Source organism: Galeopterus variegatus, unplaced genomic scaffold (assembly GCF_000696425.1).
Source record: "Galeopterus variegatus unplaced genomic scaffold, G_variegatus-3.0.2 Scaffold6789, whole genome shotgun sequence".
NCBI lineage: Eukaryota > Metazoa > Chordata > Mammalia > Dermoptera > Cynocephalidae > Galeopterus > Galeopterus variegatus.
In genome coordinates this window covers 36,350-49,466 of record NW_007732900.1, presented here as the reverse complement: position 1 = coordinate 49,466, position 13,117 = coordinate 36,350, and the positions used below count along the sequence as shown (strand labels likewise).

General features: G+C 51.4%; 1 protein-coding gene across 1 annotated transcript; it reads right to left on the bottom strand.

Moving 5' to 3' along the window:
• Positions 1 to 4,052: 4,052 nt before the first annotated feature.
• On the bottom strand, positions 4,053 to 12,750 carry LOC103606700 (glycophorin-C-like). Its single transcript, XM_008591255.1, has 4 exons — positions 12,682 to 12,750; positions 9,714 to 9,804; positions 7,426 to 7,497; positions 4,053 to 5,931 (listed from the first exon to the last, which is right to left on the bottom strand). The coding sequence occupies exons 1-4, from the start codon at positions 12,748 to 12,750 to the stop codon at positions 5,735 to 5,737; spliced, it is 429 nt and encodes a 142-aa protein (XP_008589477.1). The 3' UTR covers positions 4,053 to 5,734.
• Positions 12,751 to 13,117: the final 367 nt, after the last annotated feature.

Here is a 13,117-nt window from a genome sequence, read left to right as displayed (position 1 = left end):
GGTAGAATGGCCTTCTTTGGCGTTTCAGATGACAGATAGGGCAGGCTTTATAAGGGAGCCCTTTTGAATCCTTTGTTTTGTTTTCCCTCTGGGATTCTAGCTGGGTGTCTTTTGTCCCAGAGGAGCTGCAGATGTGTCTATATAATACTGAAAAACTTGATTTGTTCTATAAAGATTTTGGTTCCAAATGCAGATGAGCAGTCTCTATCCACAACCCCAACAAGTCCACTTTGATCTTTTGCTCCAGGGGCCATAGCATTCTGTGTACATGGCACCCCACAACCAATACAGGGTCAGTTGGATTCACAATTGTGTCAAAAGAGGATTTTGCTTCCACCTTGAGGGATCTCTTATAAGGTGCTTTTCCCTATTCAGGCCTCAATAATTTCTAGGCTGTCTTCCTGCCCAGAGTGCGCATTCTAATTCATCTTCAACACTGGCTGCCAAATGATCTGCAAGTCTGACCATATCTTCACCATCTTCCCTCCCGTAAACACCTCCAAGGGCTGTCATCCCCTGCGAGGCAACATCTAAGCTCCACATCTTGGTGGGAAGGCCCCTCATCATCTGGTTCTTTGCAGTCTCTGGGCCCAGCCTCATCCTGGTCACTTCCACACACACTTGTGCTCCAGGAAGAACACTTGCAGCTTCCAATCTTGCCTCTCCTTCCCTGCATGTGTCGTCCCCTCACCTGGATAACTCCTTAGGAACCTGGCCCAGAACTTCTCCTCCAGGAACCTTCCCTGATCTCCCCCTCAGGTGGATCCATAGCAACTCTAGTGATTTTAACATATTTCCTATGGAGTGTTCTCTAGGGCAGCGGCAAGGCTGCCTTCAGCTCTGGATCTCTGGCATTGTGTAGGCCAGTGAACTAAGAGAATGTTTGTGCCATAAATAAAAGTGTTGTCGCTGCCTGGGGACTGAGGTCTGGGTGCTTACCATCTTTTGGTCCTAACATCTCCACCTGTCACCTTAAGAAGGCAATGCTTGATGCACAACAGCTGTGAACTAAATGGTCCTTCCCTGGGGGAAGCAGCAGTCTGATCCCAGGGCATCTGAGGCATCTCAGGAGGCCCAGAGGGTGCTTTATCTTGAGACGGATGAATATAGAACTCTTTCCTGAGTTCTTTTTGACTTGGAGGAAAAAGAGTAACAATTTCAGCTATTTGCAAAATAAAAGGTGACCCATGTGTTTGGTTCAAAGTTGAAGACCGAGAGGTCTGAATATTTTAAGTGTCAATCTTCCTTCGAGGCCTATAATATTGGCAAGAGAGACCTCTTACTCAACTTGAGGATGATCTTAGAAATAGAGGCTGGCAAATTCCACCCAACCTCATTACCAGGGATCTAGATTTATGGATCCTCCGGTGAACTAAACCGTTCCCATGGCTGTTGGCCTCTAGGTGTTCCTGAGATCATAAGACAATAAAACCAACAAATTCTGCAGTCCTATCTCCCACACACCAGCAAAAGGATGAAGAAAAGTTCTCCACATTAAATTCTCCATGTGGCTTAAGAAGCAGATGTTTCTGATTTTCTGGTGAGAAGTCTGGGATACCTTAAGGGCTATGAGCCCATTTATTTAGCACATTGCTCATTCAGAAAGTAGTTACTGAGCACTCTCAGGGTGCCGGGCAATGTGTTAGACAGTGCTTACCTTGTGGGGAGACAGTCCTCCACGGGTCTCTCAAATTTTTCACATCTGGTGAGTGAGGAAGGAACTGCCCTTTGTTCTGACTACCTTTTCATTAAACAGTCTTGGAAGACAGAGACAGGGGCTCCCTTCGTGCTTACCGTCCATTATAACAGATACCGGTTTTCTTAGTTCGAGGTTTCTCTTCTGGAACTCAAACCACTGTGTGGGCAAGCATCCTCTGAGGCCATCCACATCATCCACATGGGACTTGGGGACAAGGAGATCTGATGTAAATACGCTGATGTTCACGCGGCTTGCTGGGCTGTATCACAGTCCTTTGTCTTACCAAGGAGTCTTGTGTCTTCTGCCAGCATCCATGAAACTGTCACAGGCCAACTCGCTCACTTGAAAGTGAGTGGGGTAAAGTCTCAGACCCTTTACAGTTCTTTGCAAGCTTATATCCTTGTTTAAATTAATATTCAAAACACCCTAAAATTCAAATATTTTGATCTTCATGTTGTTGATAAGGAGACTGGAGCATGGAGAAGTTAAGCAACTCTTTCTTGTTCTCAGAGCTAGTTACTGCCTGAGGTGAGATTTTTGGTCAACTCTGTATGATTCGAGAACTACTCTCTTTTCATAACATCACGTTGACGTGTTAAATTGTAAACATAAAATGCCTGTAGTTCTACTTGTGGCACTGGGCCAGTTAAAGTCCTGTTGGTTCCTGAGTCATCCCTGTTGCTGTGATGATGAAAATGTTCAGGCAGGAATGGAAAACAACTGAGCCATGTCTCTTCCAAGGAGCCATGTGACTACAGTGCACTGTTGGGGGAGGGATTAAAGATAAAGCAAGCAGGCGCCTGACCAGAGGGAGCGTGATTTATCATCCACTCGTGTGCACTGGATGCACGTGTGTGTGCGTGCACGTGCATCATCTCATTAAGCTGCTCTGCTCCTCGGTGTGGCCCTCTCTCCTCTGCCGTTAGTCTGTGACAGCGCCCTTCTTGGTGGTGTTGTGAGGCACCCTCCCACAAGAATGCACTTACATGCCACTCGTGCAGAAAAGGGCAGTTTATTCACTCCAGCTGGCCAGCGACCGTCTCTCAAGAAGCAACCAAGGGAGAATGGCCTCAGGCCTTGGTCTTGTGTAGAATGCACTTACATGCCACTCGTGCAGAAAAGGGCAGTTTATTCACTCCAGCTGGCCAGCGACCGTCTCTCAAGAAGCAACCAAGGGAGAATGGCCTCAGGCCTTGGTCTTGTGTGGTTTTTAAAGGCAAAAACCACATCCCATTGGCACACGGGTTTGTCCAGGTGCACAAAACAAGCTAGGGAGCTAGGTCACTGAAGCCAAGAATGAGCCATTCGAGCAGTCAAGCATACATATTTTCATTGTGTATGGTTCCTGTTCCCATGTACTAGTTCACTGTGTATGGCTCCTGTTTCTATGCAACGGTTTCTGTTTTTATGAGAAAGTCAATGGTTTCTCATGCACAGGGGCGGGGGTAGTCTGCAGGTCAGACGGGGGTAAAATGGCATTACTTAGGTTAAGCAAGCAATTCTACAGAAGCAGATAGCGTATGTTACGAGGGTGTAGGGAGCTCTATTTCAATGGCAACTGGACTGGGCCACCTTGGATGACCCGGGCCTGCAGCTTCTGTGTCAGGGCTGCTTGCTGCTATTGGGCCTGATTCTGGCTGGGCCCAGGACCCAGTGGGTTTCAGTAGTTCTCCAGGACAGTGGGCAGGAAAGAGAGTAAGGATGAGAGGTTAATGGAGGGGAGGAGAGGGGCCAGGGAGCCGGGCTCCTTGGCCAGTTCTGTGAGCACAAGCAGAAAAGATGGCTCCTGGGCTGCCCAGGGAGGGAGGACAAGTGACCAGTCTCCTTTCCTCACAGGGCACCAGCCCCCAGGGAGGATCAGGGGCTCCAGGGTCATTGTCTTCCTGGAGCCTTTTCCAAACCAAGGTGGTGTGTGGGCTCTGGGTGTCACCTCTGTGCCCACTGGACAGACATCTGTGCTCACAAGCCTTGAAGACAAGGGCTAATGCCCCCCTACACTCAAGACTCTGCAGTGATGTCACAACTGAAAGGGATGTGAGAGGTCGTTTAGTATCGTGTCTCCCAAATGTGTTCCAAGGAATAGTCGGTGCACAAGTTTGTAACAGGTATTCTGTAAAGGAATGGGGTCTCTGGCCAAATGCATTTGGGAAATGCTGCATTACTCTGCTCCCCTCCCCCAAGTCATTGTCAACATTGGACCAGTCAAGATGCTGAGAAGCCCTGCACTGGCTTAAATTCCCTTAATATGTCATTTTCCAAATTTATTTGCACATGGAATACCTTTTTGTTGAAATGATTCTATAATCATTTTGCCATGCCGGTGTTCTACAGATCACAGTTTGAGACATATGGATACAGCCAAGTCCTTTATTTTATAGATGAGAAAGTGCAGGGCCAGGGAGCTCAGGTCACCCAGAGAAGGGTCTGGCCTTTTGACCAGGCTCCAGCCATCATCAGCTTCTGCAAGCTCTCTCTACATCTCTCCCCACCACAGCCTTTCGACCTCCAGCTCCTTGTGTTGGTGGCCTTCCCGGCTGAGCTTAGATCCCCATCTTCCTCTTAGGGAGAGAGATGAGGGACCTTTTGGCTGACTCTCAGGTGGAGACAGCGCAGCTTCAATAACCTTAGCTGGAGCGGGCTCTTGAAGTGACCCTGGGCCCCTGGGGTACAGACTTTAATCTTGGAGTTGCTGGTTTCTGAGTGATTGTTGAGCTGTTTGGAATTTTAGACAGACTGGCATGGGAGGGAACGGTTAATGAATCCATCTTCTCTCTCTGCTATTCATTTTCAATCATGGCTGCTCCTCAGGAAGCATTTAGATGTGGTACAATGGGGAATGTTTGCTAACCAACACACACACACACACACACACACTGTCTGATCAGTGCCAGTGACGGACATCAGAAGGTAGTGAGCACCGAGCTCTGGGCACACTGGTGCCTGCCCTCCCCACTGCGACTCAGGTTCACAGAGCTTCCATTACTAGCACCATTTTCACTGGAGGGATGAGGACATTGGGCAAGAGAGGTCAAGCAAGTTGCCCAAGGTCCTGGGACCAGAAAAGGGAAGCAGGGATGCATGTCCAGGGAGTGGGGCTCTGCAGCCTGTGCTGCACCACTCGATGCCATTGTCACCGGCATTTTGGGAAGGATGGGCTCACTCAGATTTGTTTAACATGTCCATTATTTTATGAAATTGTGCATTAGAAAATCAATGCTTCAGCCAAGGCCCTGGCCACTGGGACAGTCTATTTCTGGAGGGATTCCTCACCCCTCCATTTGTTTCATGCAGCTGGTGCCACGTTGGGGAGGGAATGCTGGTCACTCGTCCTCCCTTCCTCAGCAGGCCCAGGAGCCGGCTGCACGGTCTGGGTCTGCGCTCTCAGAGAACTGGCCCATGGGAGCCAGAAGTGGACCATCCCAGCCCCCTGTACACAGACGCTGTCAGAGAACACAAAGTCGTGTGGGTGGGAAGCAAGCTCTGGGTGGCGATTATGTTTCCCCAGACAATTACGGTAATGCCGTTTGACTCTGAGTGCTCGGTTACATTTCAAATTTATTTCCAATTGTTTTGAGCTGGATCAATGGGAGACAAAGATACCTTTTAGCTCTGGCACCTGCTGTTCCCCCCAAATGTCAAGGACTGCCATTATCCCAGTCAGGGTATGGATGACTCACTTCCTTGCTTCCCCAGCCCCTGGACCACCCACCCCACTCACCCCAGCATGGACTTTCACGCCAATGAGATGACATCCTGTGCAGGGAGACCTGTGTGCCCATTCTTTCTTTCTCCCTGGCAGAGCAAAGGCGGGCCTCATGGGTGGCTGCTGCCTCACTGGGTCCCTCGGAGAGGCCTCATGCAGCTTGGGTCCTCCTTTTTTCCTCCCCAGGCAGGTACCTAGTGTTCCAGGTATCTTGGGAAGAGGCAGGTGATCTCATGGTCTGCCTGGTGGTGCCGGTAGTGGTGGTGGGGTGCAGGTGCATTTTCCCTCGTGGAATCGGAGGAGTCATTCAGGGAGGTGAGGTCTCATGTCCCTCAGATAAAGTACTCTTTTCTACCGCTGTCACCAGCATCCTGGAGGGCAGGGTCACCCTGTAGAGCCGCATCTGCACTTTCAGCAAATTCCGTGCCCTTGGCCTCGTTGGTATGGTAGGTGCCCTTGTGCCGGTACATGTAGCATAGTACGACGAAGATCAGGCCGATCAGAACGATGGCCACAGCGGTGATCACACCTGCAGGTGGGAAGAAATGCAGTTTGGTCTGGGGCCCTGGAACCTGGGGCAGGGGGTCAGGACCCACGGAGGTTGTGTCGGGACAGATGTGCTGCTGTAACAGACAGACTGCTTCATTCGTTCCTCAGGCTTCTCCCTGCCTGGTGTGAGAGCTCGCCCCTCACCTGTGCCCACGTAAAATGATCCCTTCTCTCCCCTCCCTCCCTCCCTCCCTCTTTCTTTTCTTCCCTTTCCTTCCTCCGCTAAGCACTCTGCAGACAGGATAGAGCAATATCCCAGGGTTGAGCCTGGCTAGAGGGGCTCACATCTATAAGGGGTCCCTGCTGTGTGTGCATAATGTATGTAATGCGTGTGGGGGCCTGAAGCTGAGGGCTCACGGGACTCAGAGCTTCATGTTTCAAAGCAGCTCAGTCCCAGTTGAGGGGTTTCCTGGGGCATGGGACCTTCCGTGCTAAGGCCTGGAAAGTCCTGGAAACCTGCGAAGAGTTGATTGCCCTATGTGCACCCCCTAGGGGGAAAAAAGATGAGGGCTGTTAACTGCGCACATGGGGGTTTGTCACGTGAGCTGTGGTTTGTGTTTTCCACAGGCAGGACGCCGCTCCCCACCCACACTGCTCCCATTCACTGCTGGGAGGTGAGGACTGAGACAGTTCTGGCAGGAGGAGCAGAACCTGGTCACAGAGAGGACTGAAGAGGGAGGCGATCCCTGCAGAGGACGATGTGCCAAGGCTGGAATGTGCTGGGAATTGGCTGGCCTTTCACCTCTGTTGGGACTCGGGAAGGGCAGGGAGGTGAGGAGGGGGCCGGCCAGTAAGAAGAGAAGAGCTCCGTGGTCCAGTGAGGTGGAGAATGCCAGGCTGGAGAAAACTGAACCGGTAACTTTGACTGCTTGCTGCTGCTACTGCTTTTTAATTGAGGGAGTTCCCCGAGCAATGAATAAACTAGTGGGAAGCACGGATCTCAAAGAAGGACACAGAGCAAGCAACACCACCCAAACTTGGTTGTTCCTGAAACACAGTTTGGGGTCACAGCTGCACAGGGTTTAAAGCAAGGCAAGGGCGGGACGGCATTTCCTTTAGGATGAAGGGATGGGATGTGAGACTCAGGGCAAGGGAACAGCGTGGGATGAGGGAGATGGGGGAGAAGTCCAGGCAGCCCTGGTCAGCCCTCCCACCCTCCCACCCACACCTCTGTCACTGGAGCGGATCTGTCCCCAGCCCCTGAGTCCCTATGGGTCAACAGCGCTGAGAAGGACACCTCCTGACACATGGTCCAGGCTCCTCTTACTCACCCCTGTCCCCTCTGGCTGCGCCCCCTTCATCAGGACAAATACTGGATATTTCTTACCAGGGCTAGACTCATATTCCACATTCTTCTGAGGGAGGTAAAGCCCTGGCCACAGACACACTCACCCGAGTCCTCAGGCTGGTTGTCCCTTTGGTATTCCCTCTGACCCTCCCAGCTGCTTGAAGCATCCCTGCAATGACAGCTTACCTGCAATGATGGCGATGTCCATCACGGTGAAGGCTATCAATGGGCTGAGCTCTGGGAACAGAAGAGAAGAGGCTGAGGTGAGGGAAGGAGGCTCTCCACACCTGGCAGCACTTCAGCCGAACCTGCACTACTCTCTGCTGTCATGTGAGCAGCTCTGTGAACAGGCCCAGGTGAACAGGAATGGCATGGGGCATGCACAGACCTCTGGCCAGGTACACAGACCTGGACCCAGGCTCTGCTTGGCCACCGACAATATGAGAGCATGGTGCAAACCACCAGGTCACGCCAGGACCATGTGAGCTCCCTACCATATCCCTGCACCAAGGCTGGTACCTGCACCCTCTGCTCACATGTGAGCAGCTCTGTGAATGTGTCCAGGTGGACAGGTGTGGTGTGTTGCACACACAGACCTTCGGCCAGATGCACAGATCCAGACTCTGCTGGTGCATGAGCTGGAGAGCACCGTGCAAATCCCCAGTCACTCCAGGACCATGTGAGCTCCCTGCTGTGTCTCCGTGCTGAGGCTGGTGCCTGTACCAGGCAGATGATCAGTATGTGTCTGTGGTGTGTATGAAGACATGTACTGTTGAGTTTAACACACACCATTTGAGGAGTGTCCGCTTATACCAGGTATTGGTTTGGTTGCCCTCCATCAACTACATCATGTGGTCTTCACAGCAATCCTGTGAGTTGACTGGTGTTATTAGCCCATTTCACAGGTAGGACACTGAGGCTTAGAGATGTGACAGGCCCACATCACACAGCTCATCCAATGGTGGGTAGGGACCCAGCCTGTGCTCTTGCCTCTGGAGTGCTCTTTCTGTCTTTCTCTCTTTTAGAAGCCCCTTCCAGGGCTCCTGCCTGGGGGTTCCTCCCTGAGAACCCTCCATAGGTCTTTGTATCGACCCTCCTGTGGGACGGGCCATCCTGTGATTCTATCCAAATTTCTGAATATTTTTTCGCTGCTCAGTGATCTGGCCAGAGGGCTAGAAATTCAAGAACAGCTGCGACTTGTACATTACCTTAAGCTGCTGCACAGAATGTCTCCTCTCCTCTGGGAGATGAGTGAAAAAAAGGATTTATTATACCATGGAAATATCAGTGTTAACATGGAAGTCCCATGTTCCTGTTACAACGACTACGCATATTAAAAGAGAAGGATGTTTCATAATAGTCATTTCCACTCAGATAATCACCTTAATTATAGTGCTATGAGGTCATTCTCTCCAGCATAGCCACCAGATGCCTCTTTCTGATAAGAAACTGGTTGTTGGTGTCTGGAAGGCTGGGGGGTGGGGGGAAGAGACGGACTCCAGGCTGGAGGCCAGGAGCAGGGGAGCAGGAGAGCCAGGCCGGGGACCTGGGGCCAGCACGGAGCCTGGGGTGGGGAAGAGGCTGAAGCAAGGCCCAGTCAGCAAAGACGCAGAGTGCGCACACGCCAGGAGTCCAGGCGGGTAGGGGGTGCGGTGTTCAGAGTCCTCGGCGGCAGCATCAAGCCGATGCTGGACTCTGCGACCCAGCGTGAGCAAGTACAGCTGTGACTTAGTATCTAGCACATAGTAGGTGTCAATAAAGACTCACTGAATGGATTTAGAGATGGAGCGCTAGACCTTATCAATCACTAAGAACCTCACAACTCAGTAAGAAAGAATAGCATCTTACTCAAGTTGGCGTGATGGTTACAGAAGCTCGAATATGCAGAACTGCCCTTAGGAATCTTCCAGGTGAAGACTAGCCCTTATGTTAGTTTGTCCAATGCATCCAGGATTAGAAAGGACTGTGATTGTCTCTTTTAAAAACAATTAGCAGTTGCTTACCATGTGCCAGGTACTGTTCTCAGCATTTAACATGTTTTAACTCAGTCCCTGCAACAGTCCCATCTGGGGAGAGTTATAATTATCCCCACTTGACACATTTTGCTGCCAAGTTCCATAAAAGTGCTATCGTTTTCTGGGGGTCGTACAGCTGCCATGAGAGTCAGGAGGCAATCAGTCACTGTGGTTAGTCCTGCAGGGCGCTACCCAGTGCAGAGCTGGCTTCCAGATGAGGCAGTTGGCTTGGACCACTTTGGGTGCATTTCTTGGCTTGTGTCTAGGGACCCTGTATCCAAATCTCTGTACTGGGATGCTAGATGCCCTTCTGGCAGGCCAGCCAGGTTGGGAGGAAGGTGCGGCCTGAGACCTCCAGGGATCACTAACTGGGCCTCCCAGCAAGGGCTCCTTCCACCCAATGACGGGCATGGTAGGCAGGAGAGCCCCTCAGTTAACATTGCTCTCTCCAGGTCCCACCCTCCAAGTGCTGCGTGCAGCTGAATCTGCACACGTTGCACAGTACGATGGTCTCCAGGGATGTGACCATCTTCAGCCCGACACAACTGCCCTGTAGGCCAGAATGGGCACAGAGGAATAAGTGCAGGCCTACCTGGGAAGGTGAGAGCGGTCCCTGGACCAGTGGCCTCTTGCAGAGCCTGTTAGGTACACAAATTCTTGGGCCCCAGCCCAGACCTGATACAGAAACACCAAGGCTGTGATCCAACAATGGGTATGATAACAAGGCCTCCAGGGGATTCTCTCAGGGCTGAGAACCGCTGGTGTAAGAGAGGGCTTTTCAGATTGGCCCTTGAAGGATAAATAGGAGTTTGCTGCACAGAGATAAAGCTTTCCAGGCAGAAAGCTCAGCATCCATGTCAGTGTTCACCACTCCCTACTTCTCAGCTTTCTCCCCAAGTGTCTGCTTGCCATTGTGACAGCAAGGCTCCTGAAGCCAGGCGTGTGAGCTCTTGCCTCTGAAGAAGGCGGGGTGAGCACCCTCGATGGCTGTACTCCCTTGAGCTGTTCCTATTCAGCCAGCAGCAGTGATATTGGGCATTTGAAGAAGGCTGGCTGGAGTGAGCTCAGATCCTACCCAGGAAGCTGATGGGTTGGTCTGCGATCAGACTAAAGAGTCTGGCCTGAAAGTCCATTCCTTGCTGGAGCTGAGGCATAAGTATGAGGTTGGGATTAGGATTATTTTGAGCTCAGGAATTGGGATGGGGATGATCTATGGGCAGCCTTGGGGGTGGGTTTATGGTAGACTAAGGTGTTATTTATGGCCAGAGTTGGGTCTAGGATCAGAAATGGATCGCTGCTTAGCCCTGTGATTGGATAGGCATGAGAGGACACTTTTTTGTGAAGACCCAGGGTGCCCTGCTTTTCGTTCACAGCTCTCCTCAAGATCACAAGGTCCCCACCAGACAGAAAGCTCCACAAGTCCAGACACTGCATCTGTCTTGCTCACAGCATCAGCTGGGCGCCTGGCACTGAATGGCAATTGTTGAATGTTTGAAAGCCTAGCACTTTCTGGGGAGCCAAGAACTCACTAAACCGCACCCTTCACTATCCACAACGTTGTGGAGCTGGGCATGGATTTTCTCTCACGGAATCTGCCACTGGCAGCAGCCAAGTCGGTGCTGATTCCACACATCCTCAGCAAAGTCAACTCCCCATTTTCTGGTCAAGGATAGCAGTCCCTAGGAGGCAGCAGGGCACACAGGTGCTACCCCACAATGCAGGTGACACTCTGCTTCAGTTGACAGCTTGAGGGCAGCTAATGGAGTACAAGACCTCAGCTGCAGCTGGGTACTTGGGGCTAGTGGTATTTCTCAGATGTGAATGGAGAGCAGCAGTCAGGTGCTGGCCCTGGGGATGGAAGTGACACTCGTCTCTTGCCACCAAGGGCCTCCCTTGTCTTGTGTTTTCAGATGACGCTGTGCTAGGAAGCTCTTTCTTCCTTCAAGGCTGTGTCTCTACACCTCCCAGCCCATCTCACATGGTTTTCCCTCTTGCCTTAGGGGTCCCAGAGGGAGCTCCCTCCTTTCTGACTTCCATTTCCATCTGGCCCAGCAAAGGAGGACGAATTCAGGCACCGGCGAGGACTCAGGGAGTGAGTTCCTTTAGAGCTGTGAGTGGACAGCTTCACACAGGAGGCCTGGGTGTTCTGGGAGAGGGGGGACCATTTTAGCCTTAAAATCAGGACAGGAAACTCAGGTTTGTCACAGTGGCCCTTGGAGAATGAGTTCCCGCAATGACAAGGTATCTATTGCTTGATGGTGCGTCAAGGTGGTGCCAGTTATTGAGTATTCAGCTTCAAGGAACCTACAGACCTGGTTGGAGAAGTCACTTTGCCAAGTGCTCTGAGGCAGTAATGGCGTTGGGTGAGTCTAATTAGGGTTTAGGAGCAGGACAGCTGCTGGGAAGAAGCCGTGGCCTCTGCGGGCGTGGAAAGTCTTCTTGGCCTGCACTGGGCTTTTTTCTTTCTGCTCCAGGTTCCTCAACATCCTCGTGCAAGAGAAGCAGAAATCAGTTGATGGTTGAAGTTCATTAACTGACTTTTCTTTCTGGTAGAAAAGGTCAAATACATCTACTTTTCTTTTATTTGCTATTATTGCTCCCTGAAAGGATGTAGCATTTGAGCTCTAGGTTTCAGAATATAAGTGGCCCAAATAAATAAATGAATGGTTTATTACCCATCCATCCATTTTTCCTGGAAGCCAGCCAGTGTCAGCTGAGCAGTTAGCACTTGCCCAGCCCAAGGCTTAAAGGGAAGAAGGGAAGGTGGCATCTATCCCCAGGACTTGGGTGGGATAAGTTAGATGCTGACACTCTCTATAGAAATTATCGCAATGAGCAGTAAGGAGGTGCCGGGAATGTTGTAGAAGGGCTCAGCCACCAGACGCAGCCCCAGGACAGTGAGTGCTCATCTCATGTTGGTGCTCCTGCATTCCTTCCTTCAGCACACTTTTCTAGCACCTACCATGTTCCAGCAATATGCTCTGTAGTTAAGGCCAGGCCCTGCTGCCAGGAGCTTCCTGTGTAACTGGCGGGGACTAATGCATCTGAGGGTAAGTTCAGAAAAGGTCGTTCTCTGACAGAGCCCATAGTTCTTCCATGTCCTCAGGAAAGGTTTCCTGGAGCAGGTGGTCCCACATCTGGCCTGCTGAGATAGTGGGTGGGCAATGTCAGCAGAGGAAAGTGGGCATGGTGGTGAAAGAGGGACGAGGAGGGAAGGTCTGCAGGTGGTGGAGAGCCAGTGAGCTTTCTGGGTGGGGCAGAGGGCCTCCCTCACTTGGGACCCAGTAGCCGTAATGCCTGCTCACTGTGTGTCACAGGCTGGGCTCTAGTCAGCTGCCGGATGTATGCTACGGAGGCGTCACCTGCCTACACTCTCCAGCATGAATGTCCTTTCCATCTGTGCAGAAGAAAGCATGTGTCCACTCACCTGGGCTTGTGGACGAAATTCACAGGAAAGGTGGTACTGGACAGGTGAGGACAATGTGACCTTGACCATCCCAGTTAGAATGCACTTGCCAGTCTCAAGGTCAAATTGATTGCCCTTGTAAACAATCTTCCTGATCCCAGGGCTGCCAAAGTGCTGCGCAGTGTAGTCCTACTGCTCTGACCCCCTGTAAAATGATTTGGCCATGTGTTCCTCCTCCTGACCCTTCTCCTGTCTTGCCTGTATAAAAATATGGCACAGATGTTGGTATCGAAGCCTTGCGGGCTGCCCTACACCAACCACATCAAACCTCTGCATTGTGGCGGAAGCATTAAAGCCTGCCTGGCCAGGTGACAAGGGGATGTGGCCTCTCTGCCCTGCAGAAGAAAGTCATTCTTGCATCAGTGAATTGGGGAGGAAGCAGAGATTCAAAACTCAG